The sequence below is a fragment of the Lithobates pipiens genome, unplaced genomic scaffold, assembly GCF_037356315.1.
Source record: "Lithobates pipiens isolate NorthernLeopardFrog02 unplaced genomic scaffold, aLitPip1_a1.2 Scaffold_28, whole genome shotgun sequence".
NCBI lineage: Eukaryota > Metazoa > Chordata > Amphibia > Anura > Ranidae > Lithobates > Lithobates pipiens.
In genome coordinates, this window is record NW_027507789.1 from 43,339,073 (window position 1) to 43,358,613 (window position 19,541).

The window sequence follows — 19,541 nt, forward strand, 5'->3', positions numbered from 1 at the left end:
CACTGCTGGGTGGCACTGACAGGGGGGACACATTTTTTATTGATGTGGCAAAGCAGGGGGCAGGTGGGCACTGGCAGGCCTGGCCGTGATCGGGACTCCCGATCACGGCCGCCGGTGATCGGCTCTTTTTTTTCTCCTCGCGCTGAATAATAGCCGATTACCGGCTCCGTTGCATCACATGATCAGCTGTCATTGGCTGACAGCTGATCATGTGATACAGGGTCGGGATCGACCCCTTGCTCGGATCAGTGATCAGGCGAGTCTCATAGACTCGCCGATCACAGAGCGCGCCGTGCGCGCCCCTCAGGGGGCGCGCAGGCCGCTCGTGCATGGGACGACGTCAATAGACGTCGTCCCGGCAAAGGAGATCCGCTCTGTAGCCGTCATTCGGCTATAGCGCGGGTCTCAAGTGGTTAAACCCACTACTTACCACTACTATTCCTTTATATTGGCTTTTGGAATTTACAAATGCAGCAATTTAGAAATCAGATGAAAAGGTTTAGTGCTGGAAAACACTTTTTGATAGATAATAGGTGCATTTTATATACATCTATATAGATCAGACCAAAATGAGGGACAAATGAGGAGGAAAGAGGGACAGTTGGGAGCTATGCAGCCAGTGACCCTCAGAAGAAGGAGAGAAGCAGCACCTGGCCCGTCACCCTTCCCCTGGCTCACACCACCCACCGGGGACTACAGATGAACAATCATTAATCCGCACTCTTTCTCTCTCTCTATCTCCCCGGCACCTTTGCCCACTGACAGATGACGTCACCCGGCCTCAAGGTCTACAACTCAGCCAATAGCCGCCTCCACCACTGAGGGTCTGCCTGTCATTCCCTTATCCCTGATTGGCTCGGTTTCTCGCCCATCAACGCGGCGACCCGCCCCGGCTGGCGGTCAGACGGTCCTGTCCCCGCCCCTTACCTTACCTTATATGGCATAGAGCGGGTTATTCTTAAAGGGGACCGAGCAGCACGCCTCCTCTTCCTCTGCTGGCTCAGCGGCTCGTGGTAGTGTTGGGATCTCTCCGCTGATCATCATGTCTGAAAAGCTGCCATACAAAGTTGGTAAGAACCAGGCCGGGGGCGCGGAGCGTGCTGTACCGGGGACGGGCTGCTCTAGGCTGCAGATCCAGCCTGAGGAGGGTGCTGCGGTGTAGAATGGGGAACAGCTGCACGATCGCAGCCGCCGGCCTTTGCTCCAATCTAACGACACAGGGACTACAAGAACCAGCATGGCTGTCAGTGGGGCGGGGCACAGATCAGCCAATCAGGACATTGTACTCATTGCATATGTAACTGCAGTATGGTAGGAAATGACTGGGCAGTATTCTACAAGAGAATATTTCTGGGAGCAGGCGATGGGTGATAATCCATGAGATATTGGGATCAGGTGATGGAATAGTAACCAGATTATATTTTGATTGGCTGATGGGCATCAAATCTAATATTTGGATCAGGGGGCAGATGAGATTCACCGAATAATATTTGGATCCATGGTAACTATTGTCTGATTGGCCAGTAGTCCGTGGCGTATTCCTCTATGCGCTGGAATATTTGAATAGTAAAATCCTCTGATTAGTAAATTTTTATTCCATATCCACTGTCATAAACCCTTCCACATACCCAGCGAAGTGACCTCAGGTGATGCACAGCTAAAACCAATCCTCCTCCTTTTTTAAGATGTACCTGTTTTATTTGCAGTCTTCTCTACAGCCATTAAAAGTGCTACATTTTTATAAAGCTTGTCTAAGCTGTCAGAAAGTAGAGGGCAGAGAGCTGAGATTACTTGCTGCGGATCTCAGTGAAGAGCGCTGATTGGAAGGGAGGGATGTGCATCCCTGCAAACAGCAACAGAGCTAAGGCAATCAAAAAAAAAAAAAGATGGTGATGGCTGCAATATAAGCCCAACCCTGTTTCCCCAAAAATAAGACCTACAAGGACTAGCGCTTATTTGAGGGGTAGGGCTTATATTGCAGCCATCACTGACAATCATGCTAGGTCTTATTTTCGGGGAAAGTGTATGTATATTCACTTTGTGCTCTGGAGTGAGACAAGTACACACTACAGAGGGATATGCATCGCTCATATTTCATGTGAGGTTCACACCCACTTTAAGGTTTTTATCATAAAATAACAAACTTGCCGGCTCCTTTGCAATAGTTTTGCACATAGCAGCCCCGATCCTCTTCTTTTGGGTCCCATGCCGGTAGTCCAGGCTCCTCCTCTTCATTGGGTGCCCCCCCCCCCCCCCCCCGGCAAAGCCCCTTTCCCTGGGGGAACACATGCAGGCTCACTCCTGATTCCTGCTGCTGCGTCCAATCCACCTAGACAGTGGGACTCGGCCCCGCCCCTCCAGTGTCTCTGGATTTGACTGACATCAGTGGGAACCAATCGCTCCCGCTGCCATAAATCTGTCCAATGAGGAGAGAGACTGCAGCGGGAACTGATGCACCTGTGCACATCGCTGGATTGGATGGGCTCAAGGTGGGAGCTACAGCACAGGCTTTTCACCTTAATGCATTAAAGCCGTTGTATTGCCCACTTGGTCCCTTAATTTTTTTTTCAATAAAAAAATTAGCTTACCTGTAGAGGAAAAAAAAATAAAAAAATATGCACAGGTGCATATCAACAGTTTACCCACACAGGGGAATTGGGTGAGACCTAAAATGACATACAACAGGGATATGCAATTAGCCAACCACCAGCTGTTGCAGAACTACAAGTCCCATCATGCCTCTGTCATGCTTGTGGCTGTCAGTCTTGATTTGCCTCATGGGACTTGTAGTTCTGCAACGGGTGGTCTGCTAATTGCATATCCCTGATATAGAACATCAATGAATGAACCTAAAACTGGTCCGGTATATAAAGCAAGAGCTTAAAATACGATGGAAAACCGTTTTCAACGGGATTAAACACTGGGATGGTTGGGAAAATTTATTTTATGGGCTTTTATACTTTGTAGATGTGAGAGACAGTTTTTTTTTTTTTTTTTTTTTTGTATTTTTTTTTTTCACGCATTCCAGCATGGATATCTAATTCATTATGCCCATATGGGTGTGTGGAATCACCTTAAAGTGCTTTATGTAAGCCATAGCATAGATCGTAAACGCCCAGCCATATTGATGCTGATAAAGGCAATCAATGAAAATATTTTCTTCCAAAATTATATTTAATTTGATTGTAGCCGGGGGGGGGGGGGGCGACTTCCTAAATTATGAAATCCCTTTGATGTATTTGACTATATGGATGAAGGTTTTTTATTATCTGATTATTTAAACCCATCCCTTTTAATTTCCAGCTGCGTTTTCCCACTTTGTTATTCCTGAGTCACGATGATGGAACATTCTGGGGCTGTAAAGCAGATATCTTGGACAGATCTTTGTTTTCTGCACAGATCCCCTCTGGGAAGATTACACATCAGTAAGCCGTTCTGTAGTCTTCATGCTCCTGATGTAATAATCATGGCTGTGTCCTGCTTCATGTGTACTCCACGCTGCTGCTAACTCGGGCTCTGCACCCTGGAGGCTTCTGGGAGTTGTAGTGTTATAGACGTTCAGCTGAGTGCAGCTCTGTTGTGTCTGAAACTACACTTCCCAGAATGCTCCACACCCGGCAGCTTCTATGATTTGGCACGCTGTAACAGGATCTGGCAGCAGCACTAGAGCAGACCTGCACTGAGCATTCCAGCCTAACCTTTCTTACACAAGAGATTAGCCCCGGTGTGCCTGCTTTTATGTAAACTGTAGTCTGGATTTGGGATAATTGGCTTACAGTTCTTGGCTCTTATAGAAATGTGTTGAGGGTTATCACAGTTTCCCAGAAAAGACTGCCTGTGTTTTTAAGGGGTGCCAGTTGATCAAATCATTCTGCACCGTTGTGAAACAATATTGAGTAATGTACCGGCTATTGCTGTAAGCAGTTTTTGCCCCTCCAGCAGCCTGCCTGGAAAACTCCTCCTTATCTGGCTTTCTGATGTCCTCCCTTTTGGACATAAGCCAGGAGCCTTTTGCATTGCTCGTTGGTGTTTGGGGTGCCATTTAGAAAAAAGGGCACTGCATGCATTTTGCAGACACTATCTCTTCTGCCCATGTTTGTTACCCTCAAGAGAGCGTTGGGCTCCTCTCACATCTGCAAAATCCCAAAACACAAGATGACAGCATCAAGCTTGCAATGTAACTAAATATTAATGACACCCTATTGTTATGATGCTTTAGCCGCCTATCAAGCTGTTGATGCTGCACCATAGAGAGTGTGCTTGTATTCAAAACCCCACGCATGTGCGTTCTCACTTGCCTCTGAGCTCAACACTGTGGTGAGAGGGGTAGATGGTGTTTCTGCATATGACTGATGTTTTGATAGGAGGGGCTTCATTCACAAGGCTGCAAAACCACCACATACAGATGCAAGGGGCATCTAGTTCTGAACACCGCATAATGGCATGCATTCAGGCTATTCATATAGGTGCAGTGGGGCTGTAATGTAACCGCAGCATTTAGGGTGCTTTTGCACTGCTCCATTGGAAAAAATGCATTAAGAATATATGCATTTTTGAAGGTGTTTTCTGGGTGCCGATTACCCAACATGCACCTTTTGTACTTGGACACATGACTAAAAAAACTCGCCAAAAAGGCAAGGCAGAAGCGTTTTTGATGAATTTTCTATTGGGACTCCAAAGATGCAGCATGCAGGACCTTTGTAGAATGCACTATAGCTGTAGCATAATGGTGGGAAGCATCCCATGGGATCTAAAAATTGCATTTGTTTTGAGTGGCCACTGGTCCTTCCAGTGAACGCCAATGAGTGCGATTTTTACAAATGCCTCAATGGTGAACCCAGTGTAGGAAAAAACGATTCAGTCTCGGAATGTAGATGGCACGGGCCACACAATGCGATGGAGCGGTTTTAACCTTAAAGAGTTTTGTAAAGGGTCAGGGTGTTTGGGTTTTTTTTTATTTTTTTATTTTTCCCCCGTTTTTTAAATAAAAAAAAAAAAAAAAAAAAAAAAAAACCAAATACTTGCCTCCACTGTGCATCTAGTTTTGCACAGCAGCCCCAAACATCCTCTTCTGGGGTCCCTCGGTTGCTCTTGCGGCTACTCCCGCATCAGAATACCCCCTAGGAGAAGCGCTCCTTAGTAGGGGTGCAACAAATCGTCACCGATCCGTGATCCGAACGGGTCACCCCGCTCGGATCAGCACATGCCGCGCTCCGCAGTCTCGACCTTAGGAAAGGCAGCGGCTTCAGCCTAGCTCGAAGCGGCGGCCATATTTCTACACCCAGGCTGTTTACACTGTGATCACTCCGGCGGTGCGATCAGTTCCTCTCCCCTCTCTGTACTAATCTGTACAGTGGGGGGGAGAGATCCAGAGATGGAAGCAGCCATCCCTCTATACCGTGCAATACCCTGCTAATACTCTAGCAATACTCTGTGATACCCTGCCTGCCAATACTCAGCCGTACCCAGCCATGCTTAGCCAATATTGGTGGGGGAGATTGTGGATATTACAGTGGAGACTATATGGTGGTGGAAGTTTCACAGGTTTTTGAAAATTAAATTATTTGCTGATCCAAAAAATGATCCGATCCGAGGAACGATCCGATCGATCCGTTGCACCCCTACTTCATAGGGGGTTACCTTGTGGGTGCACTCCTGAGTCCAGCATTTGTGTTTCCAGACACGAATGGGGGGGGGGATTGGATTTGATTGACAGCAGCTATCAATCTATCCAATCAAGACCCCACGGAGAGAGGGACAGTGTGTACCTGCTGAGGAGATGAAGGGGCTCGGGTAAGTAAAACGGGGGTGTGTGTGTGTCTGCATCTGCCAGAATCGTTTTTTTACCCTAATGCATTAAGGTGAGAACATGAGTTTACAACCCCTTTAAGCATAGGGAGTTTTTCGCTGTCAGGGCAATAAGGTTGTGGCACGCTCTTCCACATTTGGTGGTGTCAGGGTAGTATGGATATTTTTTAAAACTCTTGGACGTGCATCTTAAAGAACACCACATACAGGGAAATAATTATCAACACGGACACATGTACACAGGTTGACTGGATGGACTATGGTCTTTGTTTAATCTTGCCTACTATGTAACTATGAATGGCCACTGTTCCTTCCAGTGATGCCAGCGAATGGTTTACTATTCCCCTCCCTACTGATCACAGGTGCCATGTAATCTTCACTCCCACTGACCACTAAGCCCATGGCAATTTCTACTCCCACTGGCCACCGGCTCCCTTAAAGTGGCTGTATATCCTTTTTTAATATTACCTACAGGTAAGCATGCGAACCTGGAAGGCACGCCGAGTGGAAATGTCGGCTCCCTCAGTGGTGACCGTGATCAGCTGCTGACGTCTCATTCTAAGGTAAGTATATTATGAGCTAGTATGCGATGCATACTAGCTCATTATGCCTTTTTTGGCAAAATTTGTGCGGGTATACAACCGCTTTAAAGACTGACGTACGGTAAATTGGCCCTTTGTTTTTAAAGTTTGGAGACCCCTGACCTAGGTGAATAATGTTGGAGTGGGTACCAGTATAAAAAAAAAAAATGAATGCAATTGGACTTCCTTTTAAAAAGTTCCTGAACAATGTGTGACCTGCATATTTCACACCTAAGAACCATCTCCTTCTAGGACAGATATGCAATTACCAGACCTCCAGCTGTTGCAGAACTACAAATCCCATGAGAAATAGCAGGTCTGACAGCCACAAGCATGACATGCAGAGGCATGATGGGACTTGTAGTGTTGCAACGGCTGTAGATCCGCTAATTGCATATCCCTGTTTAAGGCACAAAGCCTTTTTGCTTTGGCTTTACTTTTGCTTTAGCTTTGTATTGGCTAAAGTCTGTTTTGGCTGTACTCATGTGGGTCTGTTTTCAGCAGACGGCGGGCTGAAATCTGCTGTCTGCTGGTGTCAGAGCCGGTTCAGGCGAGATCGTGACAATGGAGTCGGGATCCACCCACATGCCTTGACCAACAGGCTGCTGAAAACCTGAACAGGCCACTCCCACCCCCCTCGCCATTCAGCAGCACACTGTTTGGGGAGCTGTGAGAACCGAGCGATCTGCGGTGTTTGATCGCTCGTTTCTCAGTTTTTGAGGCCCCTGGGTATTCATCTAGGTAAGTGATTGATTAATAAATAAAGCAAAAACCAATACTTCTTTTAAGCCTGAAAAACATGCAAAAGAACCCTTCTCCAAAAATGGTATGACCACCAAAGTGTAAATGCAGGCTTGGCAGCATGTGTATGTGTTACATTTTGTTTCCTCTGTATTTCTTCCCGATCTGTGCGATTCTCTATTTTTGAAACCACCACTGCACCTTTTCTTTGTATGAACTTCAGTAATAAAGACCGGTCGTGAAGCTTTTTTTTAGCCACTTTGGCATCCTACAAGTAAGAATGTAGTCTTCCTGGTTTCCAGGCCTAGGCAAATGTCCTCCATCTCAGGAGTCTTCAGGAGGGGGTTTTCTCTGCTGCGTACACCCTCCTGTCTGCATGCCTGAGCTAAGGGCAGATGGATTCCAGGAAATGCTACATGAATCATCTGCCTTTACTTAAGATGGCCACAGGCAGAAGTGCTAGGGGGGGGGGGGGGGGGGCATCTTTTTCAATGTGATTTTTTTTAGCATAATGACGTGGGTGAGGTTAATTTGCTTTAAAAATTGAAAATCAATTAAAGCAGAGCTCCACCCAAAAGGGAAAGCTCTGCTTGTTTGCACCCTCCCTCACTGCCACATTTTTTGGGGGGGGGGGGGCATGGGGATGCGCAGCAGGTACCTGACTTTGACAGGTACCGTATTTGCCGGCGTATAAGACGACCTTTTACACTTAAAAAAACTGGCCGAAAATCGGGGGTCATCTTATACGCCGGATCAGCCCCTCCGATGCCTGCTGAGGGTTCGGTAATACTGTATGTAGCTTCGGCTACATACAGTGTATATCGCTGAGCCAATCCCAGCGAGCAATGTATTCAAATTAATACAGAGCCTGCTCAGATTGGAGCAACAACCTCTGCCAATCCGAGCAGGCTACTCTGTAGCCTGCTCAGATTGGCTTTGAGAGTCAGAGAGGCGCGGGCTGATGATGATACAGCCTCTGCCAATCCAAGCGGGCTTTGTATTCATTAATAGAATACATCGCTCGCTGTGATTGGTTCCAGCAAAAGCAGGAAGAAGGATATGGCGCCAGCTCCTGCTCCAGCAAGGAGGGAATATCAAGCGTCGGAAGCCTTGGAAGGGGGTCGTCTTATACGGTAAGTACAAGAAAAAAATGTAAGATTAACAGTAAGATTAGGGGGTCGTCTTATATGCCCGGTCGTCTTATACACCGGCATATACGGTACCTGCTCTCACTTCCTGAGTGATTTCTGTCATGTCTGGCCCCTCCTGCAAACTATCCTGCCTATTGCTGGTTTATTGGTAGAATGAAGATTTTGTACACTTACTGCATCAATTCGATTTTGATTGTGTAGCATGTACATTTATAAGCTGTGCGGATTACTTTTTTAAAATTTTTTTTTTATATTTTTTTTTTTTGTCATGTGTGATCCTGCCTTAGGCAGCCCATTTCCCTAGGCACAAGAAATGGCCCAAAGTAGCAGCAGAACTTTGTCAGTTGTGAGGCATCGGCCATTTTTAAAATGTTTGTTTTTTCGTGCCTACTTTGAGCACTAAAACCTGCTGTGTGCTATTACCAATTGATGGCACTCCAAGCGTAACCCGCAATTGCTGCATGCTTCCGAAACACGTGGCAAAACCCCACATTTTTGTTTAGTTGTGTTTATGAAACGCGCAAGTGGAAATGCAACCTAAAACCTGAAGTAATTTTGGTGTTGATCATTGAGCAGCTTACTGTTGTGGTTCATGTCCCAGTAAAATCTTTTTCTCTTCTAGCTGACATCACCCTTGCAGAATGGGGCAGGAAGGCCATCGACATTGCAGAAAACGAAATGCCCGGCCTGATGAAGATGAGGGAGATGTACTCTGAGAGCAAACCTCTGAAGGGAGCCCGCATTGCCGGTTGTCTGCACATGACTCTCCAGACAGCTGTGCTCATCGAGACCCTGACTGCCTTGGGAGCTGAGGTACATACTGCTTATAAAGGACTTTTATTTTTATTTTTTTTAAATGAGCTGTATCTAGAGTGCAGTGAAGCAAGTTATTAAAGCCAAGCTTCTTATTACAGAAGAGACATGCAATGTCTGCAGCAAGAAAATACCTGCCTATTCTTAGTATTTAAAATGGTCAGAGCTGCACATGCACAGTTCAGGCTACATTCCCTGTACGGTGCCTGTGTGCTGGGATGAATAAACTTGTGTGCAGGTGTCGCATCATCCCATTTTGGCCAAAGTCCTGACCCTTGGAAAGAGGGGAGTGACCTCATGATTGATGGGACTGTGGAGGGAGGAAAGTTTTTTTTTTTTTTTTTTTTTTTTTTTTTCCTTCCAGAATTTAGTTTGATTTTATAATAGTTTATCTCTTCTGGTTTGCTTGCTCTGCAAGAGCCGTGAATTAAGTTCTCGCTACCAGCGCTCTGATGGATTTACAGCTGAGCTCAATATAATCTATTTTGGGGCTCATTCATACTAGCTTTGCTGTCTGAAGAGTGATCTGTATTTAGTACCTGCATTTGGCAGGTATTGAGGCATGCTGTTGCTCTCACCACCTACTTTAACCCCTGGACCCCCCGCACTTTCATGCAGTTGAGTTTCCAGTCACTTGAATAAGTTGCGTTCAGTGGGAGGTAACTCCTCCTAAAAGTGGCAGGAGGGTATAATTTCCACCATGGCATGTATACACCTCCACCTGGCCACTGCCTGTGCTGCTAAGGAGATTGGGGGCAGTAAAGGTGTGGCTCAACTGCAGGATTTTATGCTCTCCTCCACTCCCAACTGCTAGGTGTGAGTGAGCCTCTTGCAGTCGGGTTTCCAGCACACTGCAAGGGTTAAATGCTTTTTTTACTCTAGGTCAGGCATCCTCAAACTACGGCCCTCCAGCTGTTGGGGAACACACATCCCATGAGGCATTGTAAAGCTGACATGACTAGGCATGATGGGAATTGTAGTTCCAGAACTGGAGGGCTATAGTTTGAAGACCCATGCTCTAGGTGTAATAGAGAAGGCAATTCTACTTGCCTTATGCTTCTCTTCCCATCAGCTGGTTGTGGTACCCATTATGCAGTTATTGGCGCTGGCAACCCTTTAGGCCCCTTTCACACGGGCACCTTTCCGTCTTGATCAGCAGGGGGTATGTCTGCTGATTAGGGCTGAAACGATTAATTGATAATGAAAATCGTTGACAACGATTTTCATTATCGATTAGTTGGTCCGCACCATGCGATCCACGGAGCGGTCCATGGCCTTAGGAAAGGCCGCGGCTTCGGCCTAGCTCCGGAGCTGGCGGCCATCTTGGTACATGCGGCGGCGAGCTGCACGCTGACGTCACCCCCAGCGCATTGTTCAGCCTGTCAGCCCAAGTGAAGGAATTCTGGATGCCTTGCCTGCCCTCATTCAAAACTTTATGTAGGTACCACTACATTTATTACCTAATCTAACCTAATAATGACTATCTAATAGTCGTTACTTATCTAATCCTATCTAAGCCTTTCCACTTGCTCGGCACAGCCACATTGTTGATTTAAATAAAAGGTACAACACCTTCCCCCCCCCCCCAATAAAACCCAGCTTATTACACGCATAAAAACATGGCATATCACTGACTATTTGCGCCAATAGGCATCACGGCGGTCTGTTTGGAGGAACTTTGATCGGTGGTGAGCTTGGCGCAAATCATCAGTGATATGCTGACTATGTTTTTATGCTTGTAATCTGCATTTTATTGGGGGGGGGGGGGGGGGTGTTATACCTTTTTTATTTAAACAATGTGGCTGTGGGGGGCGGGGATACTTATTTTATTTTTTTCTGATCTGAAAATTGATCCTATCCGTTGCACCCCCCCCCCCCCCCCCGTCAGTCCGTTAGAATCCTGTGTATCCTCCCGTGTCCTACGCATGCACCATGTCCATGAGCACGCAGATACGCCTGCTTGCATTCTCCACCCAGCTTATGTCCCGCCAGCAACGTGCCTGCGCGGCTTTCGGCTTCTCCTCCCCCCCTCTACTCAGCAGCCTTCCGCTAGACCTGCCGCAAAGCGCAGGTGCGGCAAGCCCTCCCCGGGCCGCTTTCCAGCGCTGCCGTGATTGGAGGTTGTGCTCTGCACATGCGTGCATCCATCTCCCGGCTCTAGGATGCCCTTCGCTCCATTTGGAGGAGTCGGCCGAGTCACGTGTAGCGGGTCCGGACTGAGACTCCGCGCCACACCACCCTGGCACACTGAGGAGCCGCTGTCACCATGAAGGGGTGAGAAAACCCGAGACACCGAGGGGGGGGGGAGGGGAGCACTGAGAGGAGGTGGGGCAGTGACACCATGTGAGAGGAGAGGTGTGTGTGTGTGTCTATATCCTCTTCTTTTTTTTTTTTTTTTTTTTTAACCAATCGAAAAAATCGGCCGATTAATCGATTATCAAAATAATCGTTAGTTGCAGCCCTACTGCTGATCAGAGCAGATTGGGCGGGTGACAAGTCCGTGTCTGTTCAGTTTCTGCAGAGCCAACACAGGCTTAAGCCTCGTACACACGATCTGAGTTTCGTCTGGGAATTGTGTGACACTGTTGGCCTTAAATCCTCTCCACTCCTTCAGACAATTGTCCAGCTTTCTCAAATCGCCTTTCAGGACAACCCCGGAGAGAGTAGCTCCACCTTGCAATCAGGAAACACATGCCCACTTTAAAAACACCTCCTCCTCCTCCATGGCTTCAGTTATTGTGTTTCCTCCTTGGAGGAAGCATGTGCCTGAACCAGGGAGAGCTACACTCTCTGCAGGGGAGTAAGGCTTACCTTTTGTTGCAGGTTGTTTCTCTTTGACCCCCAGCAGCATCTCCACGGGGAGAGGACTCCTGGAGCTCCTGGTCCCGCCATCTCACGGGAGTAAGGACCCTCGGAGTGCCGGCGTCGGGTGCCCGGTGTCCGCTTGTTAGCGCAGGGAGGGCTCTGTTGCTGGCGGAGGCCGCTGCAGGTCAGCGGCATGGCTCCGTTTTCGGCGCCGGGTCCCGGGCGGCGACGGCGTCGTTCACGGTGACGCGCGGGCGCTCTGAGGGGGCGTGGCGCCGTGGTTCAGCGCCTGGAACGCAGGGGTCATGGGGCGGGTCAGGTGACCGTGTGCTTCCGCTTCCGGCCGGCCTTGATGACGCGGCGGCCGGGAAAATTTAGAATGAGAGCTGTTTGTAAAATAGCTGCCTCACTCAAACGATGGAAGAGTGCAAGCCAGCTATGGCGGAGACAGGCGCCCCCAGCACCGGTCCAGCCCAGGTACGTAAGGTGCACTGGCACCCTCTGCTTTACTGTGGGTATGTCTTTGTTTGTTCCCCCCTCTTGGGGGCCTGTCGCTGCAGGTCAGAGGTGGACTTCGCTCTGACCTTTTGCAGCCTAGTTCTGGGGTCTCACTAGTAGGTCTGTTTGGTGGTGGGTCTCTGCACTGGCTTGGTGTTAAGCAACTGGTTGTTGAGAGCTTTTAGTGAATTAAACCTGTATGTCGTTTCAGGAAAAATCACTAGGAAAAGCTAGACCAGGTCAGAGAAAATGTCCTTCCTGCAAAACCCCCCTCAGAGATTCATGGCAGAAGGCAATGTGCAGAAATTGTATCAGAGAATTGGTGGAAGAGGAAACATCTCAACAGTATAAGGATTTGTTTTCTTCGGTTAAAGAGCTGACAAACTCTTTGAGTTCAGTCAAGTCCATCCTGATACAAAACCCTCCCGCACAGACCGAGCCTCAGAACTTACCGCCCAGCCCCAGGGCGTCGTCATCCAGACAGGTGGAAACTGAAGAGTCTGGAGACGAAGGGGGTAGTACTCTCATCTCCTTCAGGGATTCTGAGGAGGAGGAAGAGGAAGAAGATAGCAGGGGCTCCAAATTCAAGCTATCACTAGAGGAAGTAGATGATATTTTAAAAGCAATCTACACTACTCTAGAAATTCAGGAAGAAAGAGTACAACTGTCAGTTCATGACAAAATGTACCAGGGGTTGGACGAAACAAAACGGCGAGTTTTTCCTGTCCACAGGGTCCTCTCAGACTCAGTGAGAAAGGAGTGGAAGGACCCAGAAAAAGCCCCTTTCTTCTCTAAAGCTCTCAAAAGAAGGTTTCCCTTCGAAGATAAGGACTCAGAGGTTTGGAACAAGAAACCCAGAGTCGATGCAGCTTTCTCGCAGGTATCCAGACGAACGGATCTAGCCTTTGAAGATATGGGGATCCTTAAAGACCCAATGGACAAAAAAGCTGACTCCATCCTTAAAAAAGCTTGGGATGCTGCGTCAGTCAGTCTAAAACCAGCAATGGCAGCTACGGTGGTGGCCAGGAATCTGGAATGTTGGGTAGAGAAGCTGAAGAGCCATATTGAGGCGGGGACACCCCGCAAGGATCTCTTGGAGTCCTTTCCACTGATCCTGAATGCAGTCAAATACATGGCGGATGCATCAGCAGAATCAGTTAAACTGGCCGCTAGGTCTTCGGCTCTTGTAAATTCAGCCAGGAGAGCAGTTTGGCTGAAAACATGGTCTGGGGACACTGCCTCTAAGGTCAAGCTGTGTGGTCTTCCCTTCTCGGGTGACTTGCTCTTTGGTCCTGATTTAGAGTCTGTGCTGGATAGAACAGCCGATAAAAAGAAGGCTTTTCCAGTTAAGAAAAAGCAGATGGCTAAAAAGAATTTTCGTGCTTTTCAGCAGTCCCATAAAAAAGACCAGGAGCACAAGAGCAGATGGGGTTCACAGAAGGGCAAAGGCAGGGGTGGAGTCCTCTTTAGATCTCCCCCAGAGCAGTCCCCTAAGAACAAGTGACAATATCTCCCCAGTGGGGGGGAGACTGTCAGCTTTTCGCGAACAATGGGGCAGGCTGTCTCCAAATCTGTTCGTGAAGAGCGTTGTCGATCAGGGGTACAGGTTGGAGTTTTCAGAACTACCCCCGAGCAGGTTTTATGTGACAACATTGCCAAGGGATCAGGAGAAGGCCTCTGCAATGAAGCTGTTACAGGAGCTGATACAGCAAGAGGTTCTGATTCAAGTCCCAGTAAGCCAGCAGGGCGGGGGTTTTTATTCACATTTTTCTGGTGAAAAAACCCTCAGGGAAGTACCGTCTAATCCTGAATCTGAAATTCCTGAACAGGTTCATTCGGTACAAACATTTCAGGATGGATACAATTTTCTCCATCACAAAGCTGTTGACCCCAGAATGCTTCATGGCATCCCTGGACCTAAGGGATGCCTACCTTCATATACCAATTCATCAGGCATCGCAGCAGTTCCTGCGCCTGGCATTGAAGGTAGGGAGTTCGGTATGGCACCTCCAATTCAGGGCTCTGCCGTTCGGACTCTCATCCTCTCCCAGGGTCTTTACGAAGATTATGGCAGAGGCTTTGGAACCCCTGAAATTGAAGGGGATTCCAGTCGTTCCTTATCTGGACGACCTTTTGTTTTTTGCAGACTCCAGGGAGCAGGTCCTAGTCAATCTCCAGAGGGCCCAGTCTCACCTCGAGGGCCTGGGATGGCTTCTAAACCTAGAGAAGTCAATCCTGACCCCCTCACAGGAAATGAAATTTCTGGGGTATACATTAAATTCGATTCTCCAGAAAGTTTTCCTGCCGTTGGAAAAACAGGAAAAGTTACAGCTAGCTGTACAGCGGATACAGAGCAACCAGACAGTCTCAGTCAGGATGGCTGTGGCAGTTCTGGGCCTGCTTACGGCAGCAATCCCGGCTGTTCAGTGGGCCAGGTTCCATTCCAGACCCCTTCAGAGGGAGGTTCTGTCAAGCTGGTCCCATCAGGATCCTTTGGAAAAACAGCTAAAAATTTCGTCAGACGAAAAGGGCTCTTTGGTGGTGGAGAGACCAGGCAAACCTCTCAAGGGGCCTGGTGTGGACCTTTCCTGTGGTCAAGCGCCTTACTACAGACGCAAGTGCCTGGGGCTGGGGAGCCCATCTGGATGGTCAGACATCTCAGGGGGTCTGGTCCAAACAGGAAGCTCAAAGATCATCCAACTGGAGGGAGTTGAAGGCGATCTTTCTGGGTTTAGTGGCATTTCAGCAGAGTTTGAGAGGCCACCATGTCCAGGTGTTGTCAGACAACACAACAGCGGTTACCTACATTATGAAGCAAGGGGGAACCAGAAGCAGGAGCTTGATGGAACTGGCCAATCTGTTAGCCTGGGCAGAGCAGAACACAGCCTCACTATCGGCAGTGCATCTGAAGGGCTCTCAGAATTTGTTTGCGGACCTCCTAAGCAGGCGCAAATTGCTAGAGGCAGAATGGAGTCTGAATCAGGAAGTGTTCCTGATGATCTCCGAGGCCTGGGGGGTTCCTCAGGTAGACCTTTTTGCCAGCCAGCAGAACTCAAAGGTGGACAGATTCTTTTCTCTTCACCGAGGAGATGCAGCAATAGGGTTGGATGCATTCGCTCACCCCTGGCATTACCAGCTGTGCTATGCCTTTCCCCCCTTTCCTCTAATTCCACTAGTACTGAGGAAATTCAGGGAAGAAAGGACAGACTTAATACTAGTAACTCCTTTTTGGCCAAAAAGACCCTGGTTCGCGGGTCTTCGAAACCTAGCCTCGAAGCCCCCATGGAGGTTACCACTCAGAAAAGATCTGTTATCCCAGGGGACAGTAAGTCATCCAGAAGTGGAACTCCTGCAGCTAACCGCCTGGTTTCTGAGGAGGACCTGTTAAAGGCTAAAGGTCTCTCAGATAAAGTAGTAAAGACCCTGCTGTCCAGTAGGAAGGCAGTTACACAGGCAATTTACATGAAGGTCTGGAAAAAGTTCAACTCCTGGTGCACTTCTAGAGAACTCAAGGTCAAGAGCACGGTGTCAGTCTTGGAGTTTCTCCATGAAGGAATGGAGAAGGGTCTCGCAGCCAGTACCCTGAAGACTCAGGTGGCTGCCTTATCAGTTTTCTTTGAAAAGACTTTATCTAAAGAAACTTTAATTTCTAGATTTTTTTAGGGCTCTTGCTCGAAATAGACCAGTAGCCCTTAAAGACTTTCCCAGTTGGGATTTGTCTACAGTTTTACAGGGTCTCTCGGGAGCACCGTTTGAACCCTTACAGGAAGCTTCTTTGCAGAAGGTGGTTTTAAAAACAATCTTTTTGGTGGCCATCACCTCGGCCAGGAGAGTCAGCGAGCTCCAAGCTCTAGCTATTACAGAACCCTTCCTTAGAATTTATCAGGACAGGGTGGTACTGAGGACGGATCCAGCATTCCTACCGAAAGTATCCTCAACTTTCCATCGATCACAGGAAATAGTGTTACCTACATTCTCTGCAAGCCCAGCAAATGCAGGAGAGGAAGTTTTTCACACATTGGATGTGAGAAGATGTCTTTTACAGTTTCTGAAAGTTACTAAAGAATTTAGAAAATCAAACGCCCTCTTTGTGATATTTTCTGGATCACGCAAGGGGGAGAAAGCTTCTAAAAGTACGCTGGGTAGGTGGCTTAAGTTGGCTATAACAGAAGCCTATAAAGCAAAAGGAGAAATACCTCCCTCAGGTATTGCTGCCCACTCTACTAGATCCACGGCAGTTTCCTGGGCTGAAAGGGCCGGTGCCACGCCTGAACAAATCTGCAAGGCTGCCACTTGGTCCAGTTATTCGACATTTCTCCGGCATTACCGGTTAGATCTACTGTCTGCAGCAGATCAGGCCTTCGGCAGGAAGGTACTGCAGGCAGTAGTCCCGCCCTAGGGTAAGTTTCTCGGTTATCCTCTCCGGGGTTGTCCTGAAAGGCGATTTGAGAAAGACTCAGTTAGACTTACCGGTGACGGTATTTCTAAGAGCCTTTCAGGACAACCGTTACTTCCCTCCCTAGGTTATGCTTAGTAAATGTATTAAGTTCTACCATGGTGTTGTGCTTTCTGTGCTTTGTTTTCCAGCGTCGGAAGGCCACAATAACTGAAGCCATGGAGGAGGAGGAGGTGTTTTTAAAGTGGGCATGTGTTTCCTGATTGCAAGGTGGAGCTACTCTCTCCGGGGTTGTCCTGAAAGGCTCTTAGAAATACCGTCACCGGTAAGTCTAACTGAGTCTTTCCGCCAACAAATGTTGGCTGGCAGGCTAGTAAATTTTTGGCAGACAGCAGTTTGTTGTCAGATTTTAGCGTCTGTACACAAGTGGGTCACACAAGTTAAAAGAACAAACACGCATGCTCAGAATCAATGCTCACCAAACATGACCTTAGCAGAAGGTGCTCAAAGGGTGGCGCTCAAGAGCTGAAATTCCTTGTAGTGCATTACTGCATTTGTGTTTGTTGGCCAACAATTGTGTACTGGTTGTATGCAAGACAACTTCCTGACACATGCCATTCAGACAAGTCTGACGCTTTGCTAAAAATCTGTGTACGAGGCTTTAGCCTGCTCTGCTCTTTGGGTGGCTCTGTCTATTTACACCCAACTACCTCTGATCTGCCTACACGAAGGAGCACCGATCCACTTTTCTTTTTTTTTATTTATTTATTTATTTATTTTTATTGGATTGGAGGTAGGCAGTGCAAACAGATACAAGTCCATTTACACCCACCGGTCCATCTGATCTGGTCCTCCAGAGACACTGACAAGCTGTCACATGAAAGGAGCTATAGAGGTCTTTCCCATATTTCTCCCATTAGCTGGCAGTACAAGGGAGGTGGCCTATTGTAGTAGTTTCCACTGGATGTAAAGGAGAAGTTCTCCCATGCTCCCCCCAGCTGTCACAATCCTAAACACTGTGCGAGGCCCCACCCACCCGCCTGACCATATCATCCATTCATAGTGTTTTGTCAATGAGAATTACAAGGTCCAGCATCCTTTGTGGATGTCAGCTTGCAGTACTCAATCAACTACCAGGGCGCTGTTGAGTGAGTGCTGTGGTGGTTCATTGAGCTTCCTGTCAGTGTAACAGCTTGGCTGTATTGGAGGTATTAGCCTACAGTCTGCTGGACTGGCATTAGTCATGATCTGCAGATCGTGGGTGCAATGATTTTTAGGTTGTCCCCCAACAAAATCATGTGTATGTGGGGTGTTTTACACATCCTCGCGCTGCAACTGGGAGGTAACGTTCCTCATCCCTTGTGGACCCCACCCCGGAGCGCGTTGCCACGGACTATCCTTCAGTGCTCTTGTGACTCTACATGCCTGAGTAACAACTAAACTTGGGAGTAGTTCTGATTTATTTCTAATAAGTTTGTACCATACAGCTACAATTAAGATGCCTGTTCTGCTACTTCATGGAGCTGCCACAGTAAACTGGAGGTTATATGGACTTTAACCACTTGCCGACCAGGCCATATCCAAAAGACCGCTACAGCACGGCCATGTTTTTCTGGGAGGGCATCCATGGATGTCCTCTCAAAATGTTGCTCTTGCGTGAGCCCCTGCAAACATCTATGACCGCCGGGTCCAGAAGACCTGGTGGATCGCAGTATATGGACACTGTTGGCGGCCGTTTACCGCGTGATCGCTCCATCAAATGAAGGAGCGATCAATTGTAAACCGGCGTCATGACGCCAGTTCCTCCCTCCCCTCTCTACCAATCAGTACAGTGAGGGGGGAGAGATGGTGGCAGTGCTGTGGGCTGGATCTGTAGTGCCAATTCGGACAATAAATGTTAACTTTCTTTTTTTTTTTTTTTTGCGCAAAAAATTAAAAACCCAATGGTGATTTAAATGCCACCAAAAGAGATCTCTATTTGAAGAAAAGGACAAATTTCATATAGGTACAGTGTTGCATGACCGAGTAATTGTTATTCAAAGTGTGAGCAACGAAAGCTGAAAATTGGTCTGTTAGGAAGGGGGTTTAAGTGCCCAGCTGTCAAGTGGTTAATCTACTATGGACTTTATTTCATGAGCCACTTTCTCGCATGTTTCTCACACAGGTTTGCATTGCTAAGATCTTTCTGCCACCTGTATCTGATGCTGTGCAATGTATTGTTTGAAGTTGAGTGCTAGGTAGGAGAGCTGGGAGATTCCTCAGCTTTTGGACTTTGCGTAGTGGTAGAGGAAACTGAAGCAACAGGAGATGGTTTTGAGAACGTTGGCCTGCTAAACTGTAGGGGACGGGCACTATTCTCCTACCGGACTGCTGTGTATGGTATAATTTTTGGGCTACTAGGGATTGGCTGTACACTTTATACAAGTCTAAACCAAGTTGGGGTAGCAGCAGAATGTGGAACACCTGGCCTTCAGGTTCATCAGCTAATGCACTACAGGTTTGCCTCGTAAGGGTTTCTCTAGCAGAAGCTGTATCACCACCAACAAATCTTTGCCTTTCTTCTGCTGAATCATTGTCTGCTTCACAGGATTGAGCTGGAGAGTGTTCTGGTGATCCTCCTCATGATGGACTTGCCCAGGCGAAGGTGGTGTGCCAGTTATACTGCTGGCTAGAGAGGGTTTATTGGATCATAGGGGTCTTTTGTCCCAAGGAGTGGTTTGCCATACTGTTTCAATAGCCATATCTGAA

The 19,541-nt window shown here is 47.8% G+C and overlaps 1 protein-coding gene across 1 annotated transcript in view; it reads left to right on the forward strand.

The window, feature by feature from the left end:
* The first annotated feature begins 908 nt into the window (after positions 1-908).
* AHCY (adenosylhomocysteinase) overlaps positions 909-19,541 on the forward strand; it is a 34,075-nt gene continuing 15,442 nt past the window's right edge. Inside the window, exons 1-2 of the mRNA XM_077459149.1 lie at positions 909-1,070; positions 8,904-9,094. Coding sequence (XP_077315275.1) covers positions 1,043-1,070; positions 8,904-9,094 — 219 coding nt within the window. The 5' untranslated portion in view covers positions 909-1,042. The remainder of the gene's footprint in view (positions 1,071-8,903; positions 9,095-19,541) is intronic.